Source organism: Opisthocomus hoazin, chromosome 2, assembly GCF_030867145.1.
Source record: "Opisthocomus hoazin isolate bOpiHoa1 chromosome 2, bOpiHoa1.hap1, whole genome shotgun sequence".
Lineage (NCBI taxonomy): Eukaryota > Metazoa > Chordata > Aves > Opisthocomiformes > Opisthocomidae > Opisthocomus > Opisthocomus hoazin.
The window spans coordinates 121,720,724-121,737,202 of record NC_134415.1 but is presented as its reverse complement, the minus strand read 5'-3'; the positions used below and the strand labels follow the sequence as shown (position 1 = coordinate 121,737,202).

Genomic DNA, 16,479 nt, shown 5'->3' with positions numbered 1-16,479 from the left:
TGCCAAAGGTCAAAAATGAGTGCAAGACTCATGGTAAGCACTGCAGTGTGACCATCCATACTGTTTAATTATTAATGAATCTTCTGATATAGTTTTAGCCTCTTCCAACTAGTATTCTTCTGGTACTCAGGCAGGGTTCAGGAGTTAGCAGTGCTATGCAGTCTTCCCAATAAGCAGTTTGGGTAGAGGAAAAATTTAGTTCTGTGAAAACAAGCCATTCTATTCCAGTTGGCCTCAGGGCCACAAAATAGTTCCTGGCTCCATTTAGTATAATGATGCAGATACTTTATACCTGCAAAAGCAGCAACAGTTTGATTGTTGGGAAGCAGCTGTGAGAAAACAGACTGGAAATTTAACTTCACAATTATCAAAGTAGAAGCTGAGAAATTGATAAGTTAAAGCAAAAGATGGTGCATTTCATGTTTGGGGGGGAGGGAGTAAAATGGACTAAAAAGGCATTTTACAAAGGTGAAAAGAGGAGAGGCTATAAAAGTGAGCCAGTGTGCAAATCTGTTCTTTACAGAGTGCTATTTATGGAACAAGAGAGCAGATAGTTCTATAACAACGGGGTGCTTGATGATGATATAGCTAAATGTAGACAGTAAACCCTCGTTTTCCAAACCATCAAGGACTATACTATGCCCTGGCTTGAAGAGTAAACCTTTAAGTCTGGAACATCAAGGAAGGCAAACTAATAAAGAGCTTTACTCAGACTTTTATGTAAGAACTAAACAAGTTGTAGCCACTCTTCATTTTTTAATCTGAATCTGGTAGAGTTGATGTTCAGTACTTGTGACCCTGATAGTACAGTACTAACCTAGCAGGATATTTTCTTAGAGATGATGAAAAATATTGCTCAAAAATTAATTCAAAACTGGATAAATATAAGTATTACTATACTAACAGGAATATACTATTGAGTTAGATAGGACCTAATATCTGGCAATGAGATCCAAGTCCATCCTGTCCAGTCTCTCGTTTCCAACAACAGCCAGAACAAAACGCTTCCAAGAGAGGAGCAAAAACTCTACAATAGAGAAATCTGCCAATTAGTAAAGGCTTCATTCTTAGAGGTAGAGGCTTAAAGACTTGAGGCTTCAGTAGTAGTACATAGCTCTAAATTTTTGTTGTAGTTCATTAAGAGAGTTCTAAATATTTGTTGACTTCCAGTGTCTTTGTTGTCACTGGGTGATTTCTTGGCCCTGAGAGGTTCTTAATTGTAATGGGCTGTATCCTATGTGCTGTATCATATGTGCTATAAAATGTATTTCCTTTTACAGGTTCTGATATTTCTACCTGTTAATATTTCTTCGTATTACAAATGAGTTGCAAAAGATTTTTGAAGAACTAAAGGGATCTCTTCTAGGCCTGGTTGGACTGCAGATTTGTGGGTTTTGATCATAATGAGCTCTTTTATTAAATGCCTCAAACACAAGCGAGGACAGAGACCAGCTGGAAGGTATTATTTGACTACAAAATATGTGAATTAACTAAATGACATTTAAACTGGAAAAATTAAGCTAATAGAATGCATACGGAGAAAAAAAAGTCTCTCAAGCGTAGGTTCTCTGTAGGTGGGGAACAGAGTCAAGGGAGCAAGAAGCAGTAGATGGGTGAGGGAGGCCAGCAGGGGTGATAAAAACTTGCCATGTTGCAGGATTTCAGAATACCCTATAGAAATACTGGTAATAGTCACAGCCTGCAACACAGTCACGAGGGGATCACTGGTCTCTTACAAATTCCTTCAGTTCTAGCTAAAGAAAATATACTCATTTCTTTGTGAAAAAGATAGTACCTTAGTATATGGTGGACTTAGGCAGCATAAGAAGTCTCTCCACTCTATTCATCTGCACAGGGGGTCGATTGGGCAAAATGTGGTAAGAGTAGTGGCACCAGATTTGCATTTGGGAAGCATGATGAAGGTATGGCTATGGTCTCCTTTCCCTCTGAATTTGTCCACTCTGGAAAATCAAATAGTATGTTCTTCCAAGGTTAATGCTGTTGAAATTGTGCTGTCTGGACCTTGAAGTAAAACTTTGGCTTCATGTTTCTCCCTGTACCCATTCCAGAGCATAGCTCCTACTAACTTACAAAATAGAGCAATATTTTGATGTGTGGGACTCAATAAATTTACACCTACTGCCACAATCTTGGTGATAGAGTCAACATAATCTAAAGCCAACAGCAGCAGGGAAGTGAAGTGAGCTCGGGTAACCCTTTGTAGTCTTATGTTTATTTTAATCTGATGAACAAGCTATTAAAGAATGTGTATGTGCATCCATTAAAGTGTCCAGATTGGGGCTATCTTCACAACCACTCATTTTTGTTGGAAAAGGAACTATTCTGATTATTTCCTGAAATTCATTAGCCAATGAAGTTCAAAAGCTTTTTTTTCTTTGTTATTGTCTCTGTTGTTTCATTAGTACGGCATCTCTTTCTGTCTATTCTTCCTGTCACAGTAGATTCATCTCCTTAGCCCAGCAAAGAATACAATATTGTTTTTAAGTAATTAAGATACTGATTACAGAGCAAAACCACACGGAACAAGATCTAGTCATGGCACCACAACACAGAGTTGATTTTTAAATTAATCAGGAGCGTGAATATCTCAAAGTTTATCGGGGTTAAGTCAGAACTACTTAACTCTCTGTTATATTTTACGGATATGGGCACTATGTGTAAATCTGGTTTTTTTTAAGACTTCTTTCCATACAGACATAGTTCCAATTCATCTTGAATTTCCACAGACAACATAATGTGACCCCTCAGTTTCCAGTATGAGTTCACGATTAATCTAGCCCTAATCTGATCTTTTTCTGCAAATAAGCAAGCAAATGATTTTTGGATATTCAGTAATCAAGCAAGAAGTTTAGAGACTTGAGGAAAACCACCTATTTCAGTCCAAGTACACAAGATCTCTGTATTGCTTCAAGAAAAAACTGTAAAGAGAAAGTGTATCTGTACCAAGCTAGAAGCACGTTTATTCCCTGAAATGAGCACAGCTTTTGAAGTTCCAGCATGGATCTACTGATACCCATAGAGTCAACTGACAACATACCGGTTCGGGATTTAGTTCTAAAATCCTTAGAAAGTAATAATAATGCTGCTAGACATGTGTTTCTTCAAAATCAGGAAATCTTTTATTTCGTCTGTTATTTGCTTGACTGCATGGTGGATACATCAATGTGTTTGAAGTTCGGCTCGGTAGATACAGGTATTCATCTAACACCCAGCTAATTGAATTGGTGTTTAAATAACCCTAAGCACTGAAAAGCTTGATTGATTTCAGTTATTATTGTTCATGAAAACTAATAATTTAGCTGAAGGATATTAAGTCCTTGCTGTGACACTTCGGGTTAAAGAGCTACCAGTGACATAAAGCGCTCTTTTCTTTTCTGGATCCTTGGTTTGAGCGCAATCAGCGTTCCTCTATCACAAAACCACCACAAATAAATCAAACACATTTTGGCACAGTTTGTCATCTCTGCATAGCAAATGTATGAGACTAAACTGACACTGATCCTTAATCACCTTTAATCCATGCTGAGGGAATGATCCTACCAGGGCAGGAGAAAGGTCATTGGCAGGATCATGGGGAGAAGCTAAGTTGGCAGTTAATTTCATAAGCCTGACCTGGGAATAAATGAAGGGCTTCCATTTTCAAGGTAATCTGTGTATATAAAACATCTGCGTATAAAACATTAGGATTTTTTAAGAAGGTATTTATATGTTAAAAGCACGATAAACACAGTATTTGTGTGTTAAAACTTTGATTTCACTTTTCAGCTGTAAGGCTTTATTGCTTATGATAATTATATAGTTAACAATAGATTTTTTTTGTTATTAAACTCTGGTGACCTGGTTATGAATTACAAGGGGTATCAGCAACTCGAGATGGAGTAGACTGTTTCAAAAATGCTTTGGGGTTCTACAGCTGTTGCCAGGTATGTTGGCTTTTTTTTTTTTTTTTGAGAAGTGCTTTTCCTTTCCTAGTTGCTATAAGAAAAACCCACATGAAGGAGTATTTACAGAGATCATGATACAGCAGAGATTCATGTTATATGCTTCACTCTCTGTGACCCAAGCCAACTCACAGTATATCAGTCCAGCATATGTACAAGTACAGATTTGAAGGAATGAGGTTAGACCACAAAAATTAAGAAAAAAACCTGCTGAAATTGGCTTTAGACTGTTAAGCCAGATAAATAATTGAATAAGCAAAAATATGTTGGCAGGAAAAGCTAAAGATCTTCTATACGTTCTTGTCCTAGAAATCCTAGGCTGATTCAAGACCAAATCTTTAGGAGCCTGTTTCCTAGAAGAGAGCTGAGAGCGCAGATGTATTGGGCTTTTGCCGTGCAGGCAGAGTGTGAGGGAAGAATAAACTTTGGTCCTTTCTTCCAAAGTCTTTTCGGGAGAGAACTGCACTTTGTGTATCCCTGGTGAATGCATATGGTTTCTTGAGTCAAGTCTCTGTGAGCCAGAGTTTAGGATTCAGCTCCAGCCTTGATATTGCAAACAGTCCGTGCCAAGTGAAGTGCTCTCAAGTCATTGTGTGGGTCTCTGAGTGGAGTTCTGGAGTGCTCACATTCATTTCCACGAGAACTCCCTTTCCATTTCGGGGTCTGAATATCCAGGTTACCAAAGGAACTGGTGTATTTGGTGTTCATCTCATTTACAGGTCTCATCATAGCTATGCTGTGGTGAGGTTCTTCAGATGCTGAATGTTTTCATGATTTATCACTGCTTACGTTCCTCCTTCAGAAAGGAGGTAGAACTGGCTTGTCTTCAGCAGAAAACTGTATCAGCTGCACAACTTTTTGTAAAGCTCATGCAGCCGCTGCATACACCTTCGTTTTGGGACAAGATCAGCTGATTTCACTTGAGCCAAATACCAGTTACTGATGGAAGACACATGTAGTTCAAACTACAGGACTGTTCTGACCCTTCAAATATTTCACATTATCACTTTAAGCGTTCCTGTGAAAAGCAAAGAGGCAGAAGATGATACGCCAAAGTGCGCAGTAGTGTGTCCTCCAAGCATTTTGTGCTGGCTTCACCAAGCCAGTTTAGAAAAAGATTTGCAGTTCAACAATTACAATTTTCTCACAAAGACACATCCTGACTTTGGGTCCTTACAGTCTAGCCGTTAGCTCTGGTTTTGAGGCATTCTTCCTCGGATAGCTTTGGAGATTTTTGTTGCTTGCCCACTACAAAACACAGCTTTCAAGGTGGAAGTGGGCAATTCTAAAGGGGCATGATCAATTTGGCTCTGTAAATTTCATTATTGTTAAATAATTATATTTTTCAAGAACTAATTAGTAGTCATTATGTTTACACAATGCTTTTCACTTCAAGTGTTTTTAAGACAGTCTACAAAAAACACTTCATTGTTGTAGCAGCCTGAAGCATGTTTTTCAAATGAGGAAACAGAGACACAGATTTTGTAATTTGCACAGGGTCTCAGAGGACTACAGTGATAGTTCAGAAACATTCCAGGCCTCCTGACCTTTCATCCCACATTCAGTCTTATCTTTCACATGTAATGATTTTTCAGAATATGAATTTCAATCTTCCTTTGTCTTTACAAAAACCCAGATATGTCTCTCTTCAGTCAGCCGTGAGATGTAGTGGTGAGCACCAAACAGATTGGAGCTACGTGTTTAACCTAACTTCAGCATGGACACCAAGGTCACAACTCCATAAGAGCTTCCACACAGGCCGTTATGGGCTTGCCCCCGTTTGCATTTTGAGCCAGGGTCCTGCGGACTCCTGGATGCGTGTCAGTTTGTGCAGTGACTCATTCTGCAGCTTTCGCTTCGTCACTCACGAAGTTCAGCACGTGGGCTCTAGCTTGCAATTTATATTGTACTTGAAATCATGACAATCAAAACCAATAAATATTTTTCCAGGACTCTTGGTAATGTTTCTGGGAATCTTTAGAGATTTTCAGCTAAAACAAGCATTAGCACTTTTTGGAAGTCTTTCCAGATACTGTAGCACTGGGTAGCGAGCACTGACAAGGTGATCTCCCCAGACGACCTAACGAAAGGTTTCAGAGGCCGTTCATTTTGCGTGTCTCAGCTCCTGGTTGCACCTAGTTCAAAACTGGATTTTCCAAGCTGCTGAAATGCTCATAGTAACAGTCCCTGGGAGCCTTTTGAGGCGGCTTTCTAATTATGCACAAAAAGCAAGTGAATTCTTCTGAGTTACTTCCTTTGAAAAAGCAGCTCAGTATTCATGAAATAAGGAAACAGAACAACATTTTTTTTTCATAAAGGAAAGAACTAAATATTCCAAAAATGCCAAGGTTAGCAGAGTATAGCGTTAGGAAATAGCAGAGATTTCTCCCTGAACTTGTGACTTAGCTTTTGAGAAAAATAGCTTTTCTGAAGAAGCCCAGTTCGATATTCCACAGGAGCAAGAGAGAAGGTTACTGTTCCTGCTTTATAATGGTATCTCTTTCAATATGGCTTTCCATGGACGTTAAATATCTTACTATGTAATGTGGATTAGAGGGGAGCAGTACATTTAGGATATTTTGACCTTAATAAAGATTTTTACAGTGGCTCCTTTTATTCTTGTAACAAAGTTTAGGAAGTACCTGAAACAACTATTAGACAGATATATGGCTGTTTGCAAAATAGCATTCAGGAGGATTTTTGAAACTGGAAAGACATAGCTAGCAGGGTTTTGTAACTGTCTTATCTTCGTTTCTTTGCAATTCAGTAGCTGGGTTAGGGATGTGACTGATGGAATACAGTGTATGTTTATTGGGTTTACAGACAGTACCACGCTGCAGATATGCTGGAGAGGGGCAGGATCAAAATGACCTTCACAAGCTAAGAGAAGTGGTCAAGGGGCAGGGAGAGGAGAATGCTGTCATTCATTACACAGCCAAGTTGTTCTTTGAATAAATTAAGTACAAGGGCGGTAAATTACTGGTTAAACAATAGTTCTGCAGGAAAAAATCCTGTGAATATGGGTTACAAGCTGATGTGGGTTGACATGTCACATTGTAGAGTGACAGATGTGATTTTGGTACATATGAAGCGGCACGTGGACTGAAAGAGCCACAGCTCTGCAGTTGAAGAGGGAGACACTCTCTAGCATAGGCTGAAATAGAGTGTCAGTAAAATTCAAGAGCCACTGGACATATCCAGAGGAAACCAAGCGAGAATGATAGCGGACTTAGAGAACAGTACCCGAAAGGGGAGAGATTATTGGGAGTATTAAGTTATCTGGCCTTCGTCGATGTTTGCCCTAAGATCAGTTGCATTAACTGTATTTACGATTAGAGGTGCTCAGGGCAACATGCTTAGATGTGAATGCGGCAAATACGTGTGCTTATCAGTTTCTTGTGGCAGTAAGGTTCACCGTTAATTGCATATGACATGAAAAAAGTACTTCCTTTTATTGTTTTTCATTTTAATGTACTATGCTGTAAGAGAGGGAAAAACAGTGTATCATGAAGTATCACGAACATGATGCCAACAACACATCTTTAATTGTACTTCTTTCTCTGTGTTCCACCACCATTCTTAGTTTTGCAGTGGCCCACAGAGGCTGTGGCTGTGAGCATACAAAGCTTTTCAGGTGTGGTCGTGTTACGTGATTTACATAATGACATCACAGATTTCTGTATCATCATCCTCCTATTATTTATGAAACATAATACATGATTTTATTGGAGTTCTGAGTAATTGTGCACAGCGAACAACAGTCATTTTAGGGGTCTCTGGATTTCTGATTCCATTCCTTGTGTTAATTTGGAAGCTTGTAAGTGAAAAAATATTTTGGGGTTTTTCCACAAGTATGTTGCTTACTATTTCTTCAATTTGGATTTCCTTTGCTAGTGCGTAGATTTTTTCTCTCTCCTCTGTAGGTCTCTCTCACATTTCTCACTGCCTGGTCCTTACAAACATTGTGTCCTGTGCAAATACTGTCAATAAACTGCTTATCCATTGACCAGATCATTAAGAAAAAGGTTACTCATGATTTTAATATGAAGCTGAACTAGAATCTTAGGCCAGGGTTCATCCCACCTCAGTTTAGGCATTTAATTCAAGTTAAAATCTAAAGGCCTTATCACAGAAAAGAGAGTCATCTGGAGAGATGATTTAACCCACCCCAGAAATTATCAAATCACCAGATGTGTTCAATAATTATATAGAGATTTTAGTAAATTTGTCTCCTATTTGTGATGAACCTAGACCTTATTCTTTGCTGTAATGAGAAACAGCTAATCTAATCTAATCCTAATCTTTTTTCTTTGCTTCCAGACTATTTCTTAACATATTACAAGCTTTCGTTTTACAGCTTTTTAGTTTCAACCAAAGTTTATTGTGTGAAATGTAGCAGAGAGCTTTTAGAAGAACAGTAATTTTTGTCATCTGTTTGTGTCTATTGAAACGTTAAAGAAATCGTAGCTCAGTAAAATGCTCTTTTCCTTTGTAAAATCAGTGGTAATTAGACAGTATTTTCTACTCCCCAAGCCACAAGAGTGGGTGACTCTTACTCAGCAATTCCATATTTAAGTTTCTTTAAAACTCTTAAATGTACCTTCTAGCCCTGATATATTCTGTATTCTCCACTGTCACTACTTCTTGATACCTCACTACTCAAAGAGAAATTGTTCTTGCCAGAAGAAAAACAGAGAGCAGAAACCTCCTGAATGTGTTGAACAAGAAAGTTGGATGCTAAAAAAAGGAAAGTCATTCAGCTTCCAAACAGTGTAATTATCTTCTTTAGCTACAAATTAGCCTGTACAAATTCTGTTGTAGGCCTCTTGTTTCTGATATACCTAAGAAATATTTTATTGTTTATTTTTAAATCTTGTGATGTTTGTTCTCAGAAACCTACTTTCACTCTTTGCAATTTCCTCTTACTTAACGCCTGCAGAAGTTTGAGTTCCTGTTTATTGGCTTCCCTAGGATCATGTATCCAAAATCTGAAGGATTTCTGTTTAGTTGAAATAGACTCTTGAACCTTGCCATTCATCCGGTTTAGCTTAATCCTGCTGTCCTGGTTCCCTGTCTTGCACAGTACACAAGCCTTCAGAGACAGTTCCTATGAAAGTCCTGTCATTATTGCCTTTGCTGTCTTACGGTTTTACTTTTAGGATCTTTGTGTCTAACCTAAGATTACTAAGTGTGCGAATTCCACTTTATTTCTTATTTTTTACTGTAAAAAAAACACACGAGCATCTTAGAAATACGAGCAGAACCCACGAAGAACAAAAGGTACGACAAAGAAACCAGTAAGATGGGAGAAGGGGAATGGGGGAGTACTTATTGTTCCCACTTTTGCTGTATGACTGAACTGGAGGTGGAGAGCTTCCTGCAGAATCCCACTAACATTGAATGAACCAGCCTGTGTCAGATTCTGCACTGATGGCTACCAGTCTTTTCATCCCTGCCAACCATCCACTGCTGATGCTGCAAAGTAATGGCAAAGGTTCTGACTACAGGTAGGCTTTCCACCATGTCCTACAATCAAGAACCTTATTCTGGACTGGAAAACAGAAGGCCTGACATACTAAAATCCGCATGTAATTGGTTGGGTACAAGTGCTGTTGCCACAGATACCCTGCCAAATCCAGATGCTTGTTCTTAGTGCTTTATGAAATCTTGTAAATCCATAATAAGCCATATCCATCATCTGAAGGACCAGCACCTAGGGTAGCAAGGGCTGCTGTCCACGTTCTGCCTTTCCTTCTCAGACAGAGCAGTAGTTTTGACAGACAGCTAGCTTCATTTATAGGTAGGAGTTTTGAGCATTAAATTCATATCTGTCACATTAGAACAGGAATCAATCTGAAATTAATGAAATACCTATGGAATTCCTCATTGTCTTTCATACCTCTCATTTAAGGTTTTCCTAGAAGATTTTTGAAGGTGCATTATAAGATAAGTGTCCTTTTAAAAACAAATATGTATAATGCATCAGTGTTTGGAGCTGAACTGAGAAGAAGACGACCAGTGCTGCAGATGGACAGACTTTTGCCAGCTGCACCACAGGATGAGATGACCAGGTTGCTAGACACAAAACTGCATGGAGGACCTTTTGCCCAGTACATAGGATTAGGTCAGCAAGTTTACTGGATTGTCTGTATGATGTCACATCTGCAACCCTTTCGTCTTGTCTAGGAAAGCAGGAACTTGCACTAGCTGTGTTCAATGTTTAATTAAAAAAGATAGGGGTCCGCATGTATAGAACTGAATTGCATCTTCTTTGGCTGGCTTAGAAGTAGATACTACTTTCTAGGATTTTTTAATTTTTTTTTTCACTGGAGAGCCCTGGCTTTGTCTTTTAACATTTGATCTCTGGAGCCATCACTCATCTCTCTGGTGGCATTCTGTTTCCTTAGAGCACTGCTGGAATTTAGCCAAGTCCGTGTTTTGGTCACCACCAAAGACCAGTGTGATTGCCATTTCCTCCCCTATCACACATTGTGAGAATGTATTACTCTTGTCTCAGAGCAGTATCAGATCCAACACCATCATTAACTATCCAACACCGTCATTAACTATTTGTGCACAAAACTTCATTGGTTAAGATTTTGAAAAGAATTTCAGGAGAGGATTTAGGATTTTAGAATACTTACAGTTCATTCTAGGTCCTGGAAATTGAAATGGTTTGAGATAATTTAGCCCTTCAGGGTCTTCTGTTGATTTTGCAGACAGGTGAGAAAGGAGAGGAATATTGCCCTTCATTCTTACATGTAGGCTGTCATTGTCTCTGTGATCTAACAAGCGTATAGGCTTCAGATTGTGAGCACAGGAGAGGCTTGGCCGTCTTATTAGCACAGTAAGTTGACTGGGCAGAAAAAAGGGGTAAAAGAAGTGCTAATTCTTTGGATAGTGGTATCTTCTCATTTCTTCAGTACAGCACTGATGTCAGAAATGCATAGCCCATGTTAAAACTGGGTAACTCTGAACACCCTTTGGAGGACCTCTCACTATCTGCGGATATAATGCAACACTGATGGTCACGTAGCAACTCTTGATTCTGCAGCTGAATGCATGAGGTTTATTCTAGCAGCAAAACTCATAATCTTAATAGCTATGTGCTTATCCAGAGCCTGGTTTTGGACTGTGTGCTGAAATTTCTGGCCGAACTTCTGTAGGTTCTGTTGTAAGAGAAGCCAGGCTAGGTTGACACAGTATGATCCTTCTGTGTCAAAATATTTAAATTAATGAATATTTAGGCGTTCAGGCAAACTGACCCACTTATCAGAAGTGCTTAGTTCCCACTGCTGTCTAAAGTACATGGGACCTGCCAGAACTCAACTCCTCATAAAATTAGACTGCTTTTAATTAGGTGTCCAAACATTAGACTTAATCATTTATGTCTCTGAGACAGTATAGAATCATAGAATCATAGAATGGTTTGGGTTGGAAGGGACCTTAAAGATCATCTGGTTCCAACCCCCCTGCCACGAGCAGGGACATCTTCCACCAGACCAGGTTGCTCAGAGCCCCATCCAACCTGGTCTTGAACACTTCCAGTGAGGGGGCATCCACAGCTTCTCTGGGCAATCTGTTCCAGTATCTTGCAGACCAACTCACAATAAATTGCACAGAGCCATTTTGAATACTTTACATTCCAGAAAGGTAAGGGTTAGACATTTGGTGTCCACTCCTGTCTGGGTAAGTGCCGTCCATATTATGCAGGACTGCAGTTTTCAATGATAATTGTATTTGCCGTTATTTTTATTATTTGGTATGTTGAATATTTGAATGACTTGCAGATTGAAATGTTAATAATTTAATAATTTGTTGATTAATGATGCCTTTCAATTAATGCTTTGTATTTAAAAGCCCACTCTTGCAAACACTTCATGGGTGATTTGTTGTGCATAACTTGACCTTTCTAAAAGTGTGTAGTGAAACGCAGTCATCAAAGTTCCTTCTCTAGTCAGTAGGGAGAGAATCATCACCATATGCTTATTCAGAAGTCTGTAAGTTAGATGGATAGAATTATGTTCCAAAGGTGTCTTTTTCTTTCCATTAATTATGGAATTAATTAGTGAGGGGTGACTTCATTTGTCTGTGTGCCTTTTTGATGATTCCGTTAGTGGAAATAAATTCTGCCATTTCTGTCAGTGGGACTCTGTTCAGTGGGATTGTCAAGCTGATGACTGCTCTAGTTGCCTTATCTTTTTGCAGGGTTGGGCCCGTATTGTTTCTTGTAAAAGATTTGCTATGTAATTACATTATTGCATGTTTCTTTTTCTACAGCCAACATCTTGTATATGGCAAGCCAAGAAATGATGAAGGTTGTGGAGAGAGACAGTACAACCATAAAGGAAAATTTAAAGAAGGTAACTATTTAATCCTCAGAGTTTTCATGGGAAGCACACACGCATGACAAAATGTTCCATCCAGTTGTATTTGTGCAAAAACGGAATTTCAGCAGGCTTGAATCTGTTTTTATGTTAGTGTCATTCCATTGACTTTGGAGAAGCCATTAAAGGGGTCACCCTTCATTGAAGTGTCATTGACCCACACCTGTAGAGATGTAGGATTCACCGCTATCAGATGTAGTATCCCATCTGGTATATTTTCCTTGGTGGAAGAGAAACAGTCGATGTTCTGGCTTAGCCTGAGATGTGGTTCCCAGTGGGGCCAGTAGTTACCTGGGTTCTGATCAGAGAGGCAGATGGCCAGCCAGGACACAAGTGCAGGCTGATGGACCAAATCCTCTGACTTTGCTGCTGGACAGGTCAAGCAGAACATGTACCATGTACTGTGTTGTGTGGTGTCAGGTAGTACCATGGGGTTCTGCAGGCTAGATTTTTCCGTGGCGTCAAAACATAACAGAGAGGAGTCTGCAAAGTGATTATGGCTCCAGAGTTTCAGCCAGTCGACTGTGGTGTAAGATACAGAAAGTACATTCCTCAGAAACTGGAGCTGCTGCGATACAAGTAAATTAAGTAGTTTTGGGGAACTTTCCCCTGCACTGAACTTTCTTGTCTGTATGGATTTATTGTTGAGAGAGATCCTGGTACAGTTTTGTTCTGGATCGGTAGCATTCTCGCAGTCAATTCCCAGGCACGGTTCAGGGACTGGCACAGGCCAGGAACTGTTCCTAATTGGAGTTTTGATGTGGTCACCCTGTTTTGGAGGTTGAGAGAATTGAATAGTGTGGCCATGGTCAGACAAATGGCTTATGAGCCAGAAAACTGTCATATTTAATAAACTATTATCGTTGTAGCCTCCGTGTGAGTAGATAATCAGTATAACATATTATTATCAGTATAACATATTATTCTACTGTGTCCCCTTCCTTCCCTCCGTTTTTTTGTATTATTCCTGTGTTTTTGCTGAAAGAATGATTCCAGCACTTTGCACTAGCAGAGATTTTCCTTGGAGAATGGAATTTTCTAGGACAGAGGTCCTAGATCTCTGTAAGATTTCTTTGTGCCTTGTAAATAGGTATGGTACAAAGTTCACTTCATAAATCAGTCTTTCTTTTTTTTGCCTGAAAATTGATTTATTCTATAATGATCCCATTTGCCTTCTCTGCACTTTGAAAAGTATGTTCAGATGTTTCAGTTCTAGTGTTTTTTAAAGGAGTTGAAATAGCACACGTGAAGAAGGAACACTGCACTGCACTAGGCATGCCTGGTTTTTCACCTTTTTATTGCAGAGCATTCACAGTTCTCCTGCACTTCGGGGGCAATCTCAATGAAGGAGCTGAAGGGCTGATCTTGCAGACTGCAAATATTCTCTTTATCTTAAACAAAACTTTCCATGGGTTGATCCAAAGCCCACTGAATTAAAGGAAAATGGTTGATTTTACTGACTGAATCACCTCTCCGAGTGTCAGGGAGCTGCAGGGTCTGCCTGTTCCCTGCAGGAAAGGGAGAGGCGAGCCGAGGGTGCTGCTAGCAAGGCAGTGCCCTCACCGAGCAGGGTCCATCCCACAGCACCCGAGCAGGGCAAGGTAACAGGTCTGTGGGCTGTCCCAGACAAGGCAAAGCAATGATCCAGGTCGAGCATCCCTCCAGAGAATCTAGTCAGGAGTAAAAGGAGACAGGGCCCGAGACAGGACTAGAGACAAGGCTACACCGTGGGTCCGAAGTCCATCCAGGAGGTATGGCCAAAGACATGACAGATGGCAAGCTGCAAGGTGGGATCCATCCAGACGACAAGCTATGGACAATGTAGATCCAATGTCAGTCTAGGCCACAGGGCCAGGGCCAGGGCTGGAGACAGATGCTCCTACAGTGTAGCTTGAGAGACAGAGACTAAAGGCAAAGGACAGAGATGGAGACGCTGGACCCATGGGCAGGGAGTGTGGGTTGGGGACCCAGCAAGGCTGGTAAGGTCTGTTAGTGCCGTGAAACCAAGGGCAAGACTGCAGGTTACCATGTCAGTCAGGGTACAAAAGTGAAGAGTTTGCCGGATTAGCACTTCAGGTGCTTTTGGAAATTTTTATCACACGCACGCGTGCTTGAAGTTAAACATAAAAGCTTGGTTGGATGAGGACAATAGTGGTGACAATCAGCTGCAGGTCCAGTGACTTCAGATGGTCTACTCAGATACTTCACATTACAAAAATACTTATTTCTTGTACCCAGTGAAGGCCCATAGCCAACAGTAAGAGTTTGCAGGTGTCCGAGTCTGCTTGGTCTGTGCTTTTGTTGACTCTGTCAATCTAAGCATGGCCTTGGCAGGCAGGAGCTTTTTTAAACCTGTGTTAACTTTCTTTTATTGATTCTTCTATGATGTCCGCATACTTTTAAAGTCGCAAACATCCTCAAAAAAACAAAAAGCTGAAGCAAGCTGAAGCAAGCTTTGCTCAGTTGGCAAACTGAAGAAGCAGCAGGTCTAAAAATGAAGCTAAATGCTTCTCTTTTTTCATCTTCTAGTAATTTCTGGGAATGTAAGAATTAAGGAAAAATTTTTGAGTTGGCATTAGGTTAAATTTGAAGAGTATTGACAATAAAAATGGGCTTAATTTATAAAGGTTGGAAGTTTATAAAAACAGCAACTATAGTCCAAGTTGCTATAGAACTGGCAAGCTGTCACTTCAAAAAATTTATACAGTTTAGTAGTCACTGTGAGCATATGCTAAAAGCCAATCTTAACACCTGACTTTGCCAGCTGCTGTGGAATAGAAAAGTTATTTCTGGATCTTATTTGCATTCTGTGATCTGAAGAAGAAAGAAGAAGAGACACTTAATTATTACAGTCTTTCCATGCCTGGTTTTAACTATAATTATTACTAGTTAGGTACCAGGAGAAATTTTATCTCCAGACCCCAAATTCTTATTCTAACAGTGCTAATTGCTCAGATTTATGTTGAAAGAATGGGAGCTGGAATATTATGTGGATAATTAGGTGAGGTATTTCGCTTGCAACCTTCTAAAGACTGAAGATGTGCACATTAAATAGCAGTAGAACTGTATGAGGAGGATGGAGACCTGTCTTCTAACAAAATAATATATGATAGAGCATTTAAAATATTGGCTTTAAAGCTATTCATCTGGATCAAGTAGTATACGAATGTAGGCTTCTTATTGCAATGACACAGGGAGTTGTGATAAATCACAAAATCCAAAAAAGTAAGGTAGGGGATACTGACAAAAGATTTGCTCGGCTTTGATGGTTAATTGTCATTAGCTGATTGTGTCTAAGCCAGCTGAGCTACGTTCTTTCACTGTAGTAACATCAACTCCCTTTATCCTAATAGAAACTGGAGGCAAAGATACTACTGTACTAGAAGTTTATTGTAATTCTTGAACAAAAGGAAGTGGGTGTAATTCTGTATTCCTAAAAGATGGATCAGCACTGAGCATCATGCAGCTTTTACTGGTAGAATAAAAATTAAAAAAGGACAGGGAAAATGGTTGTGTTGGGTATTCAGTAGCGTGCCTGTGATGGATGATATTCCCATATAGAAGCCCTCTACAGTACTTAACTTTTAAGTCTGTGCCATGCCACATTCATTGTTTTATTTTAAGACTTAGCCTTATTGACTCTTTTTCTGTCAAGTAAACTTGTAACACTGTTGTAACCAGGAAGATACTGCATTGAAGCGTAAAACTAGAGTGTTTACAGAGAAAATTTTGCTTTAAAAAAAATCACCCCTCAGATTTTATGCTATATTTTGTTCAGTACTTCGTGTGTAATACACAGTTGTCCTACTTTTAAGTGTAGGATCTGCTCCAAAGCCCATCTAAATCAATGGAAGAGCTCCCACAGACTTCAGGAAGCCTTGAATCAGTTTGGCAGTGAACTTGCTATAGTGGTTCATAATTCCTTAAGACCATAAATCATCCACTTCAGCAACTGAATATCATAATTCTTTTGGTGAGCATGTTAAACCAGAAAAGGTTTGTATGTTCCTTGAGTGTAGTTTTGCCAGTGGTCTGGTGTAGCAGATGCATTGATTGTGTAAGGAAAAAGACAGGAAACATCTGAAGTAGAGATACAAAGATGAAAAAAACCTGTTGTCTGAGAAGAATAG

The 16,479-nt window shown here is 39.6% G+C and overlaps 1 protein-coding gene across 4 annotated transcripts in view; it reads left to right on the top strand.

The window, feature by feature from the left end:
- The window catches only part of LDAH (lipid droplet associated hydrolase), a 132,663-nt gene that overhangs the window by 103,171 nt on the left and 13,013 nt on the right, over window positions 1-16,479 (top strand). For all 4 annotated transcript variants that reach the window (XM_075414905.1, XM_075414904.1, XM_075414902.1 and 1 more), the window contains one exon: window positions 12,243-12,325. In XM_075414905.1, coding sequence (XP_075271020.1) covers window positions 12,243-12,325 — 83 coding nt within the window. The remainder of the gene's footprint in view (window positions 1-12,242; window positions 12,326-16,479) is intronic.